General features: G+C 38.8%; 1 protein-coding gene across 5 annotated transcripts in view; it reads left to right on the plus strand.

The window, feature by feature from the left end:
- Positions 1-20,501, plus strand: part of LOC100119826 (WD repeat-containing protein 47) — a 92,223-nt gene that overhangs the window by 1,347 nt on the left and 70,375 nt on the right. The window contains exons 1-2 of one of the 5 annotated variants that reach the window (XM_031931037.2): positions 9,259-9,391; positions 10,052-10,572. The exons of 2 other annotated variants lie outside the window; for them this stretch is intronic. In XM_031931037.2, coding sequence (XP_031786897.1) covers positions 10,475-10,572 — 98 coding nt within the window. In that variant the 5' untranslated portion in view covers positions 9,259-9,391; positions 10,052-10,474. Of the gene's footprint in view, positions 1-9,258; positions 10,573-20,501 lie in introns of those variants that run through there. 2 more of the 5 variants (XM_031931040.2, XM_031931044.2) reach the window with 2 other exon arrangements.

The following is a 20,501-nucleotide window of genomic DNA, read 5'->3' on the forward strand; positions in this document are numbered from 1 at the left end:
TATTATTTCTCATTCCAAAATATTGACATAGCAGTACAAGAGATGCATAAGTGATGCAACTGTGCGTGCATTTATTATCGTAATCGCCCATTAAGCTTTTCTTTGTGAATCACAGCAATTTGTGCGCATGCTTGTAGGTACGCATCTATTTTTTGTCTTGAAACGAAATTATTTAAATATTACTATAACGATCATTTTTTAGGAATGAATTATTATTGTTTGATTTGATTTACATGATTGTTCATTTTGAACAATTTTTAGTTTATTTTCAAATTTTTAAAATTTTATTTTCGAGCACTTGCGCTTAGTCTTTTCTTAAACTGTGACTACACAGTTGTGGCAATATTATAAATAGAACGAATTTGCTGACTAATTCGTTTCAAATCGCGTATGCGAATGAATATTTCATACATATTTTCATGCGATTCTATGTGAAGCTGAACTAATCTAAATTCAATATATATAGCTAATTTTACTCAGGGTCTTGTGCGTTTCGTGACGTGATTTGATATTACAGATAACATATTTTCTGATACTGCAGCACGGTCATGAATTATACTGATTGTCAATATTCATGCGTCATTTTCATTTGCAAATTGTGTTAGTGTTTCCCGTCAAAGGTGACTAATTATTGGCCGCATCCTCAAAGGTTAACCCAGTTAAATTAGAAAGTCATAACTTAATAGGTTGTCAACTTATTAATGCTATAGCGTACTCGAAAGTGTAACCTCTCCGGTGGAATAATAGAGTTGCATAATAAACCAAGCACGATCGACCGCTTAGCTAGACAATATCCGATTAACACGTTTCATCGCTACAATTCTGCGAAAGCTGTCGGAACTCGTACAAGCGAAACGCTAACGTAAAACTTAAATCACTTAAATTAATCGCGACACTGCTGGCGACACAAAAACAATAGAAGCGTGCAAAATGCTTATACGTATCGTAACTAGAACATGCATGAGACTTTTCAACGCGCGCTTATCGATTGATGTACTTATACACTTATAATCTTGTTAAACAGCTATCATAAAAATTGGTGCCTAAAGGTGATCATTAAAAATTAACGCTTTTAGACTCGATCGCCTGCTGGTAAATTTTAAGATTTTTTTACCTTATAATGGAATATTAATACAGCGTAAATATTTTAATTGTATTCTCTGTACAGAGTTTTACCAAGTTGGGCCGTTTAAGAAAGTATTACCAAACTTGACATTCCAATATCCGTTACGAAGTTTAACCTGTGATTATATGCACATTATCAAAAGATTATTCAAAGTGGAATATGTTCCCCTTTGAACCAATTCTTCATTAAGTGCACAATGCTATCTCGAATGAGGAACATTCTTCCTCCTAAAGTAGGTATTAAAATTTGAAAAGCACAATCGTGTGATTTTGCACGGCCATTACCTTGAAAATGTACCGACAGAGCCAATGTCTATAAGGCTGAGATCCAGTAAATATGCGTAAGCACACTATAGAACTATATAGAGCCTTCGGGTAAGTCTTTTGCAGTATTGGCACATCGGCTCATTTGTCGAGTCGAACGAGACGCGACGTTGCAAATCATTGGTATCAGCTGATCGTTTGCCGATCGAGTGGAGATGCACTCACGGCTCTTTAAAGTTTGCGTATGCGTGTATGGATATACGCATATAGCTCCTGGGCAGTCGATGACGCGTGAAAATTACGTCTTTCGGACAAAAGCTTCAAAGAATGATTTTGATATTATAAAATATGCTTCTGTTGATTCGTTCAATGTAAACAAATCCTATCCTCCTTTAAAAGTTCCTATAAGCCATGCTTTCAAATACTTTGTTATTAATATTTCACGAAATCTTATTATGAGTCAAATTATGGCTATACGCGAATAGGAAACTTTAAATAAATGCAATTATAGCTGCTATATGGAACCATAATTAATGCCACGATAAATTTGTTTAACTGAACTTTATGCCGCTATAAATTATCGAGGAAGCGTAATCACTTCTGAAATTGAATTCTTTCGTCCTTTCTGATGCAGACAAGTTATGTCTTTTCTCTTGAAATCATACGTTGACATAAATCAAGACCAAAACAAGTCGCGAAACTTTCCCAACAAACTGCAAAAACTCTCAAACGCGTTGCACCCGTCCCTGCCGACAAATCGACAAGACCGAAGTTTCTCCCCATTATTAATAATGCACACCCCGAAGCAAGTGAAAGCGATCGAACACGACCCACAGGCCTCATCCGCTTGTTTCCCGACGTCAACAAAAGTACAAAAATCCAAGGAATGCCCTGCACACATCGTCGTCGTCAAATCAGTCGATATTGAGAATAATTTAACGGGCGGTTCCGATAAACGAGTTTTCCTGGATACGAGCTGTACCGTTACGTATTATACACTCATACTGTATATATAGCGCTTCTGATATAAATATACGTGTGAGGATGTGGCGGAGTTCCTATATATATACGTTGATTCGGTGCGCGCGAGAGTAACAGGTTTCCCGCGCACGGGAATTCGTAAGAAGCGGTTGCGGCTTGTTTGTAGGTAATGCAGGTGCTTTATGGGTATTATGGCGAGTTTGTCACGCGCTGCAGGGGTTTTGAAGGATATGCAGGAGAGGGATTGCAGTTGGATGAGAAGATGGTCGTTTTGCGGTTGCCAAGTTTTATGGGAGGATCTGTACGCGCGCGCGGCGGAGGTGGTTTTAGCTCAATTGGATGGAGTTTCGGATGATGGAGTCTTGCGTTGTTTTACGGTGTTGCTGCCTTTTTGTTAATTAAACTATCGTTATTATTGTTTTTTTAGCCGAGAGCAGTATCTTTTTTGTGTAGAAAATTTCTGATTAAATACAACAAATTTTTTTCTTAATAGTCAAAGTCGAATTGTTGATGAATCAAAATATCATCTTGTAATAGAACAGCCTCTTATATCTAGAGATTAATACACTTTTCGCCTAAAAAATTAACAGTTCGGTGAAGCGTTTATTACGTATCGATAATATAAGTAGTGCCGACTATATATAATAGAAGACGTCACTCACAAATACATATATCAAACCTAATTAGGAGCGACTCGCGTGAATAAATATGACGCGCAGGCACATACCGCACAATATCACAATTCGATTTTTAAGTTCCTGGTTTAAAGTATACTTACTCGGCTTGAATCTCGCGATAAGTGCGTTGCTCTGGAAAAATATCCCGACTCTCGTGTATAGCGCACGCAGAGCCTCAACGGCCGTCGCTGAAGATTCCTCGAGATTTTTGCGCAATTACGCGAGTACCAGAAGCTGCGGCTGGTCTAGCGGTGTTCTTTTTCAACGAACGAGGTTTAAGAGCGATATAAAGCACGAGGGCTTTTGCTTATTTCAGTGGCGTAACGAAAGTGTTATTCTCGTTTTGTGGACGCGGTCTAATTGAAAGTGGTCGTGATTTACTGTGGGAAGCTGTTATAGCGACATTTTATGGTATCGTCATGATTTTACGGAGATGCATTTTTGCGATTATTCTGAAATAATAAATCACCCGTTTAATGATTTACTTACCGTGACACGTAGACAGCAGTTTTGCACACTACATCAGAAAATAATTCATGAGTACGCTATTTTTAAATTTTTAGAGAAAAATCAAAGGGATATCTTGTGTGAACAACGAACCTTGAAAAATTGCCCTTTCAGAAGTTTTATTAAAGCGATATTTTTCGAGAAACTAACCTGCTGAGATAAATGGATATTTGCGCAGCCTGATCAAACAAGAGGGGGCGACAAAGTACGTTTCGGAATACTTAAGGTGGCTTCGATATTGGTTCCTAGTAATTTCCTACTGTAAATATAACGATCTCCACGTATGCCATATTAATTTTTAAAGAGATTTTTTCGATTTGAAAAACATGAGAATTACAACTTATCTAAATTGCATATCCGCCACAAGTAATATAATACACCGAAGCATCGAGGGTTCTCATCGCCCATCACCCATTTTCACGCAGTAAACACTTCACCTAAACGCCGGCTCGCTAGTTTACTCTTGATACATCAAAGATAAGCGCCGAGGTCGCGCAAACTCACCCGCTGCGCGCTTCTAATACTACGTGCACCTCCGGCACACGCGCGTTTTAATTACGGGATCTTGTGTGTGATCGCGTCGCGCAAACTTGGCATCTGGCACACACGCCGGCGTTCGATCGGCACACATGTGCAAAGAGCCCCTGCACCGCGATTCACTCGGTCAGTGTGCAACGCGTTCAAAAAAGTCGAGCGTCGGCATAATGATAGTCGTAAGGTAACGTAATAACGTCGAACACCGCACCTCGGCTCGAAGTGTCGGATTTCCGCGAGGCGCGAGAGAGCGAAAATGAAAAAGATGACGGCGCGGATTGAGTGCGTATAGTGGAGGAATGCGGTGAGGCCGGATGCGCGTGCCGCGAATTATACGCGTGTATTGGAAAGCTCCTCGATTATTCCAGATTTGCTTTTCACTCGACGAGCAGCTGCCGCTTTTGCCTTGCCTTTGGGCATTTTTCTTCGGTTAAATGGTCGTTGGGAATTTGCGCGGTGAGTAATCGTATACGCAGTTTATTTCGAGAGATTCTCTTTCGCGGGAGACTGCGCGCGGATGATTGAAGATTCTTGGAGCTGTAATTTTCTGATCGTTGGGGTTATCTTCTATCTGCTCCTTTTTGGCGACTTGGTCTTATATTGTGGATTTTGAGTTATTGATTCGTTCAATGCAATGGCAATCGAGAAATTCTACAAATTATGGTAACCTCAAGTTTCAACATTTTCTTCAGTAATGTTAAAACCCTTGGGACATATCGCTCTATATTTGTTGTGTAGAAACGTATTGCAATTCATACAATAATTTATACGCTATAGTATATTAGAATCATACACGCGAGTAGTTGAACGTTTACAGGATACGTACAAATTATACGATTCGTATGTCATTTGATTATTTCTGGACGATTCAAAATTCGTTAATAACCATTATTCAATCCCGACCGTCGTTTCAGGATCAAAGATGACAGAAGCATTTGCCAAAATTGAAATCAGCATCAGTTTATTTCGCATTCACGATTCATCGTCAACCTCTTGATACTTTTCAATAATCCCCAGAGAGAATTACCAGTTTTATCGTCCAATAAATCTCGTTGAAACACTCAACGAACGCCGGTTGAATCTCGCCAATAAATACACTACAGAGCACATTCCCACCTGTGCAGTGAAAGGGAAGCACATCCGTCGCCGAACGCGGAACAAATTAATTGCCCGCTAATTTAACGATATCCAGGCACTAAGCAAAGAGCAGCAGTAGCGCTATCACGGTGGCGTGGCGTAATAGAAAAAATTACCGTTGAACGCCGAGGCGTTTAGGAGGCGAAATTTAAATATACAACGCGGTCTCATCGCATTTAGACTGTGACTGAAAGTATAATGCGATCGGGTGGGAGTAGTATGTTGCACGCGCCCGAGGCGTTATGAAGAGGCATGCAGCCTTTGGATTAACAGCCTTTTAATTAGTCGTTGGTTCTTACTCTGCAGACTAGATTGACTTGCAATTAGATGCCTTGCGTTCATTTCGCTTGTCGAGAATTTTTTTCTGTACTTGGTTTGAATTATAATTTTATATAGCGGGAGCCAACTGCGGAGTGATTTGGTCGAGCATTACGGCATAAATATAAAAATTCAGAGAAATTGCTGGACCTTTCGGTAGGGCGATGGTCTTTGCCAAAAAGTAATACAATGTCAAATATAAAAAGAATCAACATTTTCACTCTAGTCACGGAAGCCAGACGTGACAGCGCAACCGTCAGATAGTGACCGGTAATTACTCAGGGAAGTTTGTGGCTTTGTAGGTTATAGAAGAAAGAGTTTTTGATCATTTGCTGCACTGGTAACTTTACGCTGCCATTACGGCTGACTAGGTACTTATGCGATGGTCTTGTCAATCTGTAATTAGTGCCGTTTGAGGATGCAGTAGCAAATCTGCCCATAATTTTTTTGCAGTTCACTTGTGTTTTCATTTAAAATAACACCTCCACACAATAACAATTATATTTATTAAGTACTAGATTTTTAATTTCCCCGATTAAATAAATGCTCGATAAAGTAAGGTTTATGTAATCTCTGGCGTGAAGCCTATAAAATACATAATCAATAACATTACGTTCACGTAATTCTGCTTAATTAAAATAAAATAATATTACAGCGTGTACTACAGCAATCACGGGAAGTTTTTATTTTCAAGTGTAACATAGATTCATATATACCTCGATAATGAACAGAGTAATTTTTCTTTTTTAATTACCCACACCATAACGGTTATAACACTACAAATTTTCAACACAATAGATAAATCTTCTGAAGTCTCCTAAGTTGATCGAAAACATTGTAATTCCATTGGTTTTAAATCAAAGTACCTTGTGATAACATGTCCTTATACGCAAACACAAATCCCTACAAACGTACATCCGGAGGCGAAGGATGCCAGAGAGAAAATCACACAAGGACGCGATTCGACACACTTCCCACTCGATCGTCTTTCTAGGAATTGGCACCGCGATTAGGCATACGCGTCTTTTCTCTTCAATTATGGCAATGTCGTGGTGGCTGCTTGCCAGGCCTCGCTCTGTCAATCGATTATTCGCTCCTATACGTTCCGTCATCATTTCTCTCCTCGACGACTGCTACTGGCTGTTCTTCGTTCTTTCTCTCGTTTCTCAGTCGCCGTTTTTCAGTGCTATTTCGCGAAAAGGACGAATGTCGGCTCGTTTTCTCTGTAGCTGTCCTTCTCTTTCTCTGCGCCTGCAGAAGTCGTGGCGCATCGATTACACGAGTTGGCAATCTTGAATAAGATGCGTGCGCGAGATGTTTATGTTTTTGCGGTAAACGGGGATGCTGCGGAAAAACTCGTTGGGCAAGTTTTCGTCTGTGATGCGAGACCGCATCACTGAGAGAAGTACTTTAGCTGCTATCTATGATAAGCCTGGAATAATCGTTTGTAGGATAATTTCGGATTAAGAATTCTTTTTTTCAAGCTAGCATTTTGATAAATATATAGTTCGAGAATTAGCAGCAAATGTAAGGAAAACTTTCATTATCACCTTTTTAAGATTTTTTAGACGTATAAGCTAGTAGCTGTAGATAATTCTATTTGAAATTTGATACATTCAAGGAAGTGGTATTGTATAATATATTATACCGCAAAAATTTCGAGTCAAACAAAACAAATGAAGCATTTGGCAATCTTGAATAGCAAAATTATGATTAGTAGTTGAATAGTTGAATTTTTCCATGCTTGATTGTCTTCGTGTTACGTGTTTTTATATATTCATCATGCCTTCATAATTTTGCTGCAAATATAAGTGCTATCTCAAACTTTTTTAATTTAGAGTATAGCTTATTTCTTCCAAGGTCAGGAGTTTTCCCATTACTTTTGATTTTGCAAATTTTAATCTATATTTATATAGTGGAGAACCCTGGTAGAAAATCGACTCAATTTCTGGGCAGAATTTCTGGCCAACGCGTGTTAAAATGAGGTTTATCCAGAAATGGGGTTAATTTTCTACCAGGTAATATATGTAATGTTTTTATTTACGTTTTGCAAGTCAAATAAAACAACTTATGCGAGTAAAACGTAGGGCTAAAATGACTGAATGCACAGTCTGCTGTGGACGTAATCGTTGCTCTTTTTCTCTCTCTGGGAAATCGTATTAGGTGCATGGCACGATTACCAGACAAATTTACTCATTTTCTTGGCGAATCAGAAGAGAAGAGTCTGCTTGCGCATAGTCATTCCACTGCATTTTATGAATTTTAGAACACTGCATTTCAAAGGAAAACTTTTGATTAGGTCCTTAGCGTGTCAACAACACACGAATGACTCGTACGTTTATTTGCAAAGTAATTTTCCAAGACGCTATTTTGAACGTTGATAAGTTATTTACCGCAGTGTACATTTCCGGCGAAAAATCGTTAAAGTATTTTCGATCTTTTCCGAATGGCTTGATATTTTCTAAATCATGCATTCTATCAAATTATTTTTACGTTTGTACTTTTGTTCACAGCAATTAATTTTTTTTTTCATTACATCAAGACATCATTGTGAATTCTGAAAGTAAACTGTTATCGCATGTATAATTAGTAGCACTATCGATTGTGATAAAATTAACTCTTCCATTCAGCACTCTTGCTAGCTACTGTGTCAACGAGGCGCAGTTAAGTCGCAAGGTGTTCTAGTGATATCGAGCGCATCATTTATAAATTTAGAATGTTGTTTATAAAAGGTATAAATTTTATACCAGTATTATATTTCAAGTTATAAAAGCATAGTTTTGGAGTAAAATATAATTGAAAATAAACTTAATGATACTATTTGGTTTATAGATTTAAAATATACCTTAGGTTTGCAATATAACAACGCTACTTTTGTTAGAATAACTTTGAGAATACAGATATTTTTTTCGTTTCCCGAAAAGGACGTATGGAAGGATAGACTGGGTATACACGCATAACCTTTTGTCCTCGGCTCTTCCGACGATTTTTTCTTGCTTTCACAGAACAACTAAAATAGTTCAAGAGTAAAAACTCTCTCTTACTCTCATAAAAACTTGTTTCCTCTTATATTTAATATTTCACATGAATCTACTGAAATAAAATTGTATGAATTAATTGTTTACAAAGTATCTTGATTAATAACCTTAGCCTAATTAGAAAGCAATTCAATTCACAACAGTTCAATCTAAATGAAGACCCCATCAAAAAATGCTGCATTATTAATATTTCACTTTACGACACACCTCAAACAACAGCAGAGGCAGCAAAACAATGCCAAAGCTTTCAAAATATTCTCTCAGCAACAAACGCTCATCCAGGACAAAGACTCTGAGCGCGTTGCACGCGAATCCTAACCTTGAAAAAAATTCATACATGCACCCTTAGTTCTCTTATTCCAACCCTCTCTCTCCGGCACTCGGGTGTACAATCCAGGAAGCTTCGAGAGAGCGACGCAGCAAAAAGAAAGAACTGAAAGTCTCTCTCCCTTTGTCATCCGCCCACTGAATAGCAGCAGACTATATCTACAGACACGCCTGAGGGTGCAGGAGCCTCTCGTACGAGGATCTGTTCACGGGGTTGCGATATCGCGCCTACGTACCTATATACGCCTCTCGAGCGCAGCGGCACGTGCGCGCGAGAGGAAAGTCGGGAAAGAAAGAGACGGAGGAGGAAGGTGAACGCTCCGCGCACTGCTGCGGAGAGCAACCGCAGTCGCAGTCGCGTCGGCTTTGAGGAAACCCGCGTCTCGCCAGCTCTGATTTATAGTTTGCTGCATTGCATGGTGGATTTTGTCGATGAGTTTCTTAGTTTGTGCCATGTAGCAGAAGTCGTCGAAGTGCATTGAGGTGTTGTAGTCTTTTCTCTTTTGTTTGACGGGGGTTGGATCGGTCTGTGTTGAGTTTTTCATCAAGAGAGCCAGAGGGAAGAGATGTCAATAAAACTTATTTTTGGTGTGAGAAGGGAAGGATCCGATACACGGAAAAAGGCTTATTGACAACTTTTCTGTGACTGACGGGTTGTGTGAAAATTGGAAAATCGGGTAGTGCAGCTTTCTTTCTGTGGTCCTAGTAATAAGGAGTGATGTATTGACGTATAGCCTGATTGGTATAAAACGCAGTCCCTCTATTATTTCGACAGTCAAACGGCATTAAACTCTTGAATTGTAGGTCAATTTGAATAAGATTAACGAACGAAATGATATTCACTCTGCAGTTTCCCTGTTTTTAGAATCTAATCAATTGTATAATAGAAAACAATATTGGGTAATCTGCAATCTCAATTTCAAAACTTCATTGTGACGCAACGATCTAAAATGAATTCGTTTGTGCCATTAGTGAAGAAGAATGATGAAAATCCTTGAAATGAAAACTTTGACTTGTATTTTCAAATCATTAGATTTGCAATGTTCTTAAAATATAAAAACTCGTACTGCAGGCTAATCCAAAACTAGAACTCTCAAAAAGAAATCTCTATAGACTGATAAAGTCGTCTCGTACAACATTTAGGTAACGTCCTATTCGCAACTAAGACTTTGTTTATTCATCTGAAATCGGAAAATGCCGATCGAGTGTAAAAGCTCGATGTAAACGGAAGGTAAAAGTGTCACGTCCTTCTCATCATCGCTCGACAGTGCAAGTGCAGCGAAGTGGCTCGCCGCTCAGAACTAGTTCTCTCCATCATCGACTAACTTGTGCCAAAAGAACCGAGATAAAAGGAAAAAAAATCTGTGTACATTCTCTCGCCTGCAATACGTGCCTGACCTAGGATATAATATCTTGCGTCATCAAGGTCGTGGGTACACATCACGTGACTTGTGTGCGAATCAAGCAGTATTTTCCGACCGGAAATTCGAAGCGTTATTAACGCTGGATGGCGTCGATGAGGAAAATAGCTGCCGGTTGTTATAATGGAACAGGGTTTTAACGACGATGGTGGTCGTGACGTCAACGGTTGAGGCTCCCCCTGTCCCCATCAACAGTGCAGCCGCCGCTGCAGTCGAGGACTTCTCGAAAGATACTCTCGGAAGGTACGAAATTATAAAGAGTTCTGTTGGCCCATTCGCGGAGTCGTTAAATACGACTTTTACCGTCGCGCAGCGGTTTTGCGCTTGTTGTTTTTTTTAATGACACGAATCTAAAGGTGAAGTACGGTGAACCTGTCCCGTTTTTTGGGTTGAAAAGTGTGTGAACCACTTCCGAGAGAATGAAGGCGATCTCTTTTTATTTTGTTTTGCTTCTCATCAATGTTGATTCTTGAAAAACCGAAGGATTTTCGGACTCAGAGTTATGTTCTCCTTTCGATTTTCGAAGGATTTATCAAAATAAAAATGACTTTGATTGGTTTTGAAAGTTCTCTGAGAGATAATGATCTTCGTAACGTTTAATTCGGAAGAAAATAATTGTGCAAGATACTCTTTATTGAAAAGGTCCCTACTCATTTGTTTTTATTACTGAACTTAAGGTGTTTCTGAATCAATTATATGCGCCCCTTTCAAATTCTTTTTAATGAGTTTCAAAAATTACGCCATTCAGTCTCGCATCCAGGTTGCAATGAAATCTGTTGGATGATATTGATAGTAATAGAAGAAAGGAATAGAGACATTCTCACAATAAATATAGGAGAATGACATATTGTTATCAAATTAAAAAATTTAAACTACATATTTGCCATCACAACGTGCTTGTAATGTCTTATCAAAGAACTTCTGTCAAGCTCAGTTTCCTGTCATTCTCACTCTCGTAAAACCAGCTTCTGGATTCTTTAATATCCCCAGCCTCAGGTATACATGAATCAGTCAAACATACGCCTTGAAGCAAAACACGTGTACGCGCATATCTCTCACTCTCATTCCCTAACAGTCAACCTTTCAACACGGTGGCCTTTCAAACGTCGCTCTATTGAATCGTCCATCGTCGTGCGAAGAACTACTTGTCGTCCCCCGGTCATCTGGCATCGTTGCATCGATCGCATCGCACGGTTGCATTCAATTAAGTTATAAAGACAGACGAGGCGATGGTTCGCAAGTAAAAAAACTGAGCGAGGCACACACTTTTCAGGTCAGAGAAATCTTTCTCCCGTTTCTCCCGACGCGCGCGTGTGTGTGTGTGTGTGGGTAATGCGCGAGTGCTGTAAGAGTCGCCTCGTTACCTGCATCCGAACGAAAATATCCGGTTCGAATCATCGTCGTTTTGTGTGGATGTTAATGCCAGCATTATTACCAAATTGAGTAGGTTTTGGAGATAAAAAAAAGAGAGCTGTCCCAAGGAGAGTTGACTGGGGATAGGTTCTTTGATCGAGATCAGAAATTGAATGGAGTTATTAAGAGAATTATCATGACTGTTACTACGTTTTTTTATTAAACTTTGGTTCCGATTTTTTTTTCAGTTAATGATTCGTTTAATAAGCGTATCATTTCATTACATTAATTTGAAAGTAGGTGTATCTGGTTAAAAAGTTTTCCTCTTGAGACTTAAAGATTTAAATTTTATGAGGGCAATTTATGCAATCAACGCACTCGAGCAAACTTCATAATTAGGAACTGCAAGAAAAAAGAAAACTTCCTTCATACTACTCCTAATATTGTTTCGAGAACTAGAAGCCAAGTAATCTTGTTAAACTGCTCGACTTTTGAGAATGCTACGGCTGCTGCTCGGTACATTTTTCTTTGATATATATATATATATATATATATATATATATATATATATATATATATATATATATATATATATATATAAAATACTAATTAATTAGTTGCTTTAATGAAGTGAATAATTTGTGGAATTTACATTTCATCGCACATCTTATCCTTTTTTCTTACGTCAAATCATGAAAATGCAGAATTCCACTCGCATACAATTCGTAGTCAAAACAATTTGGCTCGAAAATTTCACAACCTATAACAGTTTTATCGCTATCCTCGAAATCCGCGCCAAATATATTCGTAAAACTGCACAAATCTTCAAAGAAAACTTTCTCATCGAGGCCAAAGCACTTTTCGACAGCACCACTCAGCTCGTAATGTCCAAAACTGCAATTTCCATCCATTAAAAATGGCGCAACTAGCATCCTACACAACGCACTTTTCTCATAAACTCTCGTATAACGTACACCAGCACACACTCGAAGATCAAAATTTTTCCTCGCCTGCGCTGTCACGCTCCGTGGCCTCAGTAGCGCATATTCCTCCGACGCGATTATGCGTTTCCTTGCTGTCTCTGTGTACACACACTCGCGAGCTCATAGCCATCTCTTCCGCAGGACTCGCTTGTGCAGATGGGCGCACGTACGCGCTCATATCGCGTTCAATTACAGCAGCGTCGGCACCGGCAGCCCAGAGTCTCGAGTGCCTCAGTCCGGAACGGACGTTGCTCTAGCGATGCTCGAGCAGTCGGATGTCTTGCGACCTGCTTCGCGTTATTCCCTTTTTCCCCTCTTTCTTTGGCTCGATCGACTGTTTTTAGACGATGTTACAGGCATCGGATTGCCATGGAGTGGGATTTTTCTGGATGTCGATGAAGTGTGACAATTATAGCGGTGCCTGTTGGATGAAGCTATAGCAAGTCAGCTGAGACCCGTGTTTTGGGATAGCAAAGAACCTTTGGAAATATGATCCTTGTTTCGTATTCTTTGTTCTGTTATAAAGTTGTTCAATGAATGATTTCTTTTTCTCGCATACTTTTAGTAATCTCATCATTTTTAATAATTAGTACAATCATCATTAGTTGTATAAACTCGAGAGCAGATTGCACAGTTCCATGCATTTATCGTTTGTAAAAGCTTCGTAATGGCAACAAGATTGTTATCTACGAATGATGATCTATTTCGATATAAAGCAACCTGCCTTTAACTCCTTCACATCACGTATAGAATGTAAAATACCGTTACCTGCGCACTTATACTCTCCTACAACCTAATCAAGCAAAAATCACTGCACTTATCTCCATAGTAGGTACACTTACAGCCCTAAGACACCTTGAAAATCTCAATTTATCCAGATTACGCGTACGAACACCACTCAATATACTTACTTTGCGCGCAGTCGCCGCGCTAACCATCAACAAAGTTACTTCTTCGAAATAAGAAGATCTGGACGTTCTAACGCGCCAACTAAACAGATTATCTCCGCCGGCCGTAAGCCGAAAGGGAAGAAGCATCTATACAGCGAAGGGTCGCCGCAAAGTGTGCGACCGGTTACATCAGCAGTTGCGATCTTCCAGTTTCCGCGAAAGCTGCTAGCCGTAAAAATCTAGCGGGAGAGACACGGGTCTTACGCCTTTCCACTCAGATGAAGGAGATGAATGCGTGCCGAGGGAGATAGATGTACGCGTTTTCGCGGGAAAAAAGCGAAGTCGCGAGTCGAACTTCCTATATGCGCTAGTGGGTTTGTGCACGTAGCTAACGGTGTAATACACGAAGCACGTGACTCTAGATGTGGTGATATTCAGTGGAATTTAAGTGTAGTAAACATTTTGTGAAGAGTTTTTGTGAAATTCAAGATATTCCAAATAGTTAGAAATCGTTTCTGCACGATAAAAGCAATCACATCGCAATCTGTAATGTAAACCCAAGTATCTAAATCTAACACATGAGGCACTTTCTAAAATGAGAAAATCACTTCACAAAATTCACTCTCTTCCGTGGAATCTTCTGGAGCCGAGGGGGAGGACTACCTGCTGCTTCGAGTGCGTGCAGACGCGCGAACGGGTCCTAAGGACTTCTGGCGTCGCGACGCCTGCGTAATTTATAGGAGATGACGCGCGCCTACACTGATACCCCTCGGCATTATAAATATTTAACGCGGGATCGTCATTGAATTATTGCGGGGTTGTGCATTAATGTACAAATTGTTAACGCGATAGGGCCTTTTGGGAATTTTAAATTGGGAAAGTAATTCGATTTTTTCCGTAGCATACGTGAGGCTTGAGATTATGCTTTGCTTCTTTGGGTTGGTAATATATTGTTTGGTAAACCGCCATACTGGAAGTTGATAACAGAATTTACGAATGAATTTACTTTTTAAAGCCACTTTCAGTTCATAAAGCACAACCTCGAACAATATATCCCAGCATCGAAAACTGCCAAGCTCCGTTAGCAGCAGCTATGTAAGCCCGCACCTGAGCGTAAACTACCAGTCGAGCAATTGTTATCCCTTGGCCTATCCCTTCGATAATTAGCGGCGGTGCAACGGCGCTCTGCACGCGCGCACCACTTCCGGCTCTCCCGCGCGTGTCTCCTTTTCTCATTGTGCTGCGGAGCCGCGCTCGTGGCCGGTGTAATCTGTCGGCGTTGTTCATTGCGATGCCTCGCGGCTTTTCCTAATTGCGCTGCTCTCTGCGGCTCTCGCAACTCAAGTGTCCAGCGTTTGATGTAACAGTGTACGGAGGAAAGCGAAAGGCATTCCAGGGCTTTTAAACGCTTTTTTTGGGATCGACGGTTTTTGTTTTTGAGAATTTTAATCAGGATTTGTGCGTGTTTTGCGGTTGGCTTGCGTTATGTTTTTGCCTGCTTTGAGAAGTCCTGACTTTTTTGGATGAAGTTTAGCAATTTTCTCGAGGGCCTTGTTCGAGCGATAATTATCCCAATATACAGCTCCGAGTCAGACAAAATCGTTAAAACGAACAATCGATCAGCGTCGGTATAATAAGCTTCGTAAAGAACTAGGCTCGCGAATGGCTCCACCGTTGTGTCCTGTTCGTGCTTAATCCGACTTTAATCAAGCTCTCCTCTTCCTCCGCTCCGCATAAAACGAGAGAGTCTGCTGCAGCAGCAGCAGCAGACGAATAATAACGTCGCCGCTCGGGATGAATGGCACTATTCACAATGCGGTGCAGCGGACTCTCTCGCACACAGTAGCTAGTACTACTGCAAATTGCACGCTATCCAGCTCCTCTTCGATGATACATTCTGCTCTCGGTCATGCGGCTGCTGCTGCTTCAGATTTATATACCTGCGTTCCGATTGTTCCTGCGGTTATTGTTGATATCCGAAGTACAGTGCAAACTGCGAGAAGAGAACGCTGAGTTTTTGTTCCTTAGCTAAAGCTTCTTGTGGTTTTGCGGGGAGATGGATATTGGATTTTTCTACAGCGGAATGTCTGAAGGGTCATGAACTATGTTTATAGGAAATTGGTTTATTGATTTTATCTTGCAATAATAGAATTAAATAAAGTGGAAGTTTTACAAGATAAATATTCTTTTATTCAGAGTTGCTGGCAATACGTTCATATAAAAATATCGTTATTTGATAAACTATTATTATTAAAAAAAAAATTATACAGTCAGTATGTGCAGATAAGATGTTTGTAGAGAATCGCTTCATCATCATCCTTACTAAGACATTTAGAGTTCATTTGATCGAAAAATAAATAAAAGAAGATCGTTCTAAAATGATCATACAAGAGCTTTATATTGCGTAGTACTTTGGAATGAAGTTTGCCAACTCATTTCACAAATCTTTCTCGATATAACCTACAACTATTGACTCGGTTATTATTGTCAAGAAATCAATCACATCCCAAATGTATATAAGTGTGTAATTTTGAATAGCCTCAGGGACGGCAGACCCCTACATCTGGATACGATATCTAACATTTTGCTTTGGGGGGAAAAGGAAAACCCTTCACAATTTATTTTCGTTATCCCCGACTTGCCTCCTAATGTTCCTTACGGAGGATACTTCACGGGATTGCTTAGATGCTATCCAAGAGCACGAACCCTCGTCTTTTCCTTTCTTCTGAAAACACAATAGATTACAATTACATGCAAGTTTCCCTGGTAGAAATGTTAACAGTTAATAAGCTAAGTTTTAAGACACTTAGCTAAGTTGTGGTTAACGATTTAACTAAATAAGCGTTTAACCGTTATAAATGCATAAATATGACGCATTAACTCATGATAAAACGAAACATTTGCTTGAAATTTGTCAAATGACTGTTACAATCCAAAAATTGTAGAAAAATACGTTACAATCGTAAAAAATCCAAATATTTGTAATAAGACATATATACGTTTTAATGCCAAAAAAGGGAAAAACAATCTTTAACTTAATAATAATACTGATGTGGTATTATAGATACGCATCAATAAAATATTAGCAATATTTTAATTTATTTTTTTACATTAAAATTTGATAAAACTGTCCAATTAAACTTAACTTTTTAATGAATTTCAACCGTGAATTTTCTACCAGGGTTGTTTAGATATCATTTGATTTAAGTTGCACACACCCTGGTAGAAAATTAACGGTTCGAATTTGCTAAGACCTTTAGACTTAGCTAACTGATTTAACGGTTGCTAAGCTAAAATTTAACAAAAAATGTGGCTTAGGAACCGCTAAGTTTTCAAGATGTCTGCCGGAGGTTAATTTGAGGTTAGGATACTCAACAGCTAAATTAATCAGTTACATTTTATTAATATTCCAATTGTTTATATTTGATACAGTCCTACTCCACTATCTGAACAAGATTTGTATGATACGCATGCACTGCACTTCATTTCACTTGGCCGTACCAAGTCATCAACTGTTATTTCATAATGTCATGCTGTCTGATTAAATAAAATAAATAGAAATTGTTTGTATTAGCATGATAAAAGTGAAAAATGCCCTGTTCAACAAAACTAAACTAAAAATGAACCCATTTAAACACTCATTGTGGCTACGAGTACATTAGATAAGAATTTCACATTTTTCTTGTCATCTGTGATTTTAGACCAAAATCTCATATCAATCAATTAAAGTGATAACACAATAAAGATTATTTAAACTTATTTATCGAGCTCTTGGCATTTCCAAAAAGAATACATATCAATACCTTTCCATTTGCAGTTCAAAAGTTATTGGAAAATTCTTCTCATCCAAAATTGAAAACCACGTCCCAAAGCTTAAAATACTTTTGAATCTTCTGAATAGCTTCTAAACTGCAAATTGAAAGGTATTGATATGTATTCTTTTTGGAAATGCCAAGAGCTCGATAAATAAGTTTAAATAATCTTTATTGTGTTATCACTTTAATTGATTGATTTGAGATTTTGGTCCAAAATCACAGATGACAAGAAAAATGTGAAATTCTTATCTAATGACTGTATTAAATGTAAAAAATTGGAATATTAATAAAATCAAACTTATTCATTAAGCTGGTAATTATCCTAACCTCTTAACCTATCTAAATATAACTTGAATATATTTTCTACAAATTGTTACATGTCCTTTGCATTTCCTAACCTTTTTTCAATTTTAATCAATTATATAGGTAAATTTATATTTATTAATAAAAGTTCTAACCTCACAATTGTATACACATGACTAGTAAACAGAATTTAAGCAAATGAACTGTAAGAAGTTGCGTATAAGCTTCTATTACAGTAAGCGGTTATTTAGCGGTTTTCTAAGCGGTTCATTAGCTTTATTGGTTAAATAAGCCATTGCTAAGCTATTGAACTGTTGACATTTCTACCAGGGCAGTATCACTATATATAACAGAATAGTAATGCTTGGGATTCTTATCGAGGTAAATTTTATTGATGCTTTAAGCAAATTGTTTTTGATGAGAAATGATTAATAGTATAATGGCGCATCTTCGTGTAAATGTTAAATTCTTACTTGATTTATTCAAAGCCTTTATATTAAATATTGCCTGATTGCAATCAATCAGCATGCTATTATAATAGCTTTTATAAGATACACACATGAAATACGTAATAAATTACGTTTAATATATGTATATTTGAAAAGTCATCAACTGTACTGAATGTAAAAGCACTTAAAATCCAAAGGAAAAACCGACAAGCAGCTACCCCATCACATCATCCCGCAAAAACTACTTCCACGGAAGATCGTAATCTTCACCTCCGCTCTCGTCTACGCTCGGCTTCCTACCTCTCAAACTTACCTTTAACGCGTACAACTCTTGGTCATCTGACGCGCGTGAAATATGTGTCGCGACGCAAGAGTCTATAGCAGTACCCGGAAGAAAGAAACCGTCTAAGGCGGCGCAGAAGCGCGGGTGTGGTTCAGTGAAGTCACTTTTCGTCAAGCGACTCAACTACAAAGTTGCTCCATGGGGTCAAAGGTGCGCGGTTTGAAAGCTCAGCCATTAACACGGATAATGAGCCTCTTTGCAGCGGCTGATGCTGAGAATACCGGTGCAACGACTTAGTGGCTGTTGACGCAGAACGTATTGTTTTTCTTTGACGGGTTTGCTCAGGGTACAGTTTGCTCGTTTTTTCTTTCAGTATACTGTTCCTCGTTTGTTAGTCTTCGAGAATTAGATTTCTTTTTTTAGAAAAGGACTTCAACAGCTGCGAAAGAGGATTAGTGAATCGTTTGAAACGTTGAAATTTGAATATTTCATTACTGCTCTATTTATTCATCTTACAATACACTGTAATACCGTAATTCTCTATAAGATGATTGTTATATTGAACTATTGTAACTCATCAAGTTTTATTTATCGATACATTTTACGACAATACCGTTCGTCGCACTCAAATCCACGTAAGTACTAAACTTATTTAATAAAAAATAAATAAAAATAATAAGTAAAATCTCGTAAAACCTGTAGTGCAATCGCATAAAGTTCATTCATGACGATTCCTTTGCATTTGCGGGTTCGCGCGGTAAATAAATATATGCGTTATAGCAACGTGTCAATGCGACAGACAGCAACACGCATATGCACAGTCCAGGAAATCGTTAATAAGCCGCGTGCGTCTCTCTCGACAATCGCGGGTTGCGCTAGACAAACGCACAGTCCGTAAAACACCGCGAGTCTAGAGCTGCGCGTTAGAGGATAGCAGGAAAAGAAATAAAACGCGCGTCGGCGGCCCACTCGCGTCTAGTTTGCATGCGCGCAACGCAACTTTTACTCGCGCGACCCACGCACCTCTTCGCGCAATCGATGCTCGCTTTAGGAGGTACCTATTTCTGCATCAGATTCGTTGGGAGTTACTGTGTGGCTCTTGTGGGAAAGAGAGGGAACGAATTAATGCGGACGATCGATTGAGATCTGGATGTTGATGTTTCGAAGATTGGACGATTTTGATTGATTGATGTTGGCACGGTTTAGATGGTATTTGATGCACTGAATTTTATAAAAATGTATGTTCTTGGCATAATATACTTATGAGTCGCGCGTTTTGCAAATGAAAAAATTCTTTCTACAAATGTATTACACCGCGTACTGAATACAAGAATACAAATTCTTTGATTACAGAAATCTGAAATTTAGACATATATGTATAAATGTGCATTTTAGTTCAAATTTTTGCCCATTTCGTAAGTAGGAAACAATTAAGAGAATACAAGACTGTCTTTTCTCGTCTCATGTCAAAGCAAGCATAAAACGTGGTGAACAACTCACTAAGCCACGTAAATATTCACGTTTCAATAGCATTTTACATTTCCTCTGTGCGTAAAATACGAAGTACTAAGTAAAAAGATGACGCATAGTATGAGGGTTAAAAAACTGGTAACAGATTTCGCCTCGCTCTTTCACTAGGCACAGACGAAGTCGATAAGACAGTCGGTTAGAGCGTGAGCTAGGCGTCGGTTATATGCCTGTGCGATATTGCATGAGTCGGGAGGGCTTCTCCTGCTGGTCTGCTGCTGCATAATTTTTTGAAAGGCGCGTTGCTCTTCAATTCTCCTTTTTTTATTAACTTCACGTTCAGTACCAGAGGCACAAGTCTACCACAGTATGCGTTATGAAGAGAGCACAAAAAAGCTTGGATGTTATTGGTTTGTCCAGAATCGATAAGCTTCTAGTGTGTTTGCTCGCGCGGTTTTAGTGATTCAATGGAGAAAATGTTACACCGACTAGTTTTTGGACTCGTATGTTTTTCCAATAAGTGACGAGCATATTAGAATAAGTCTAAGACTTGTGTAGTCATGGTCAAAATTTCCATAAATTTGTACTCATTATATTTTAGACCTTCTGAATTTTAGAATTACGTTCCA

This window comes from Nasonia vitripennis, chromosome 1 (genome assembly GCF_009193385.2).
Source record: "Nasonia vitripennis strain AsymCx chromosome 1, Nvit_psr_1.1, whole genome shotgun sequence".
NCBI classification, from domain to species: domain Eukaryota; kingdom Metazoa; phylum Arthropoda; class Insecta; order Hymenoptera; family Pteromalidae; genus Nasonia; species Nasonia vitripennis.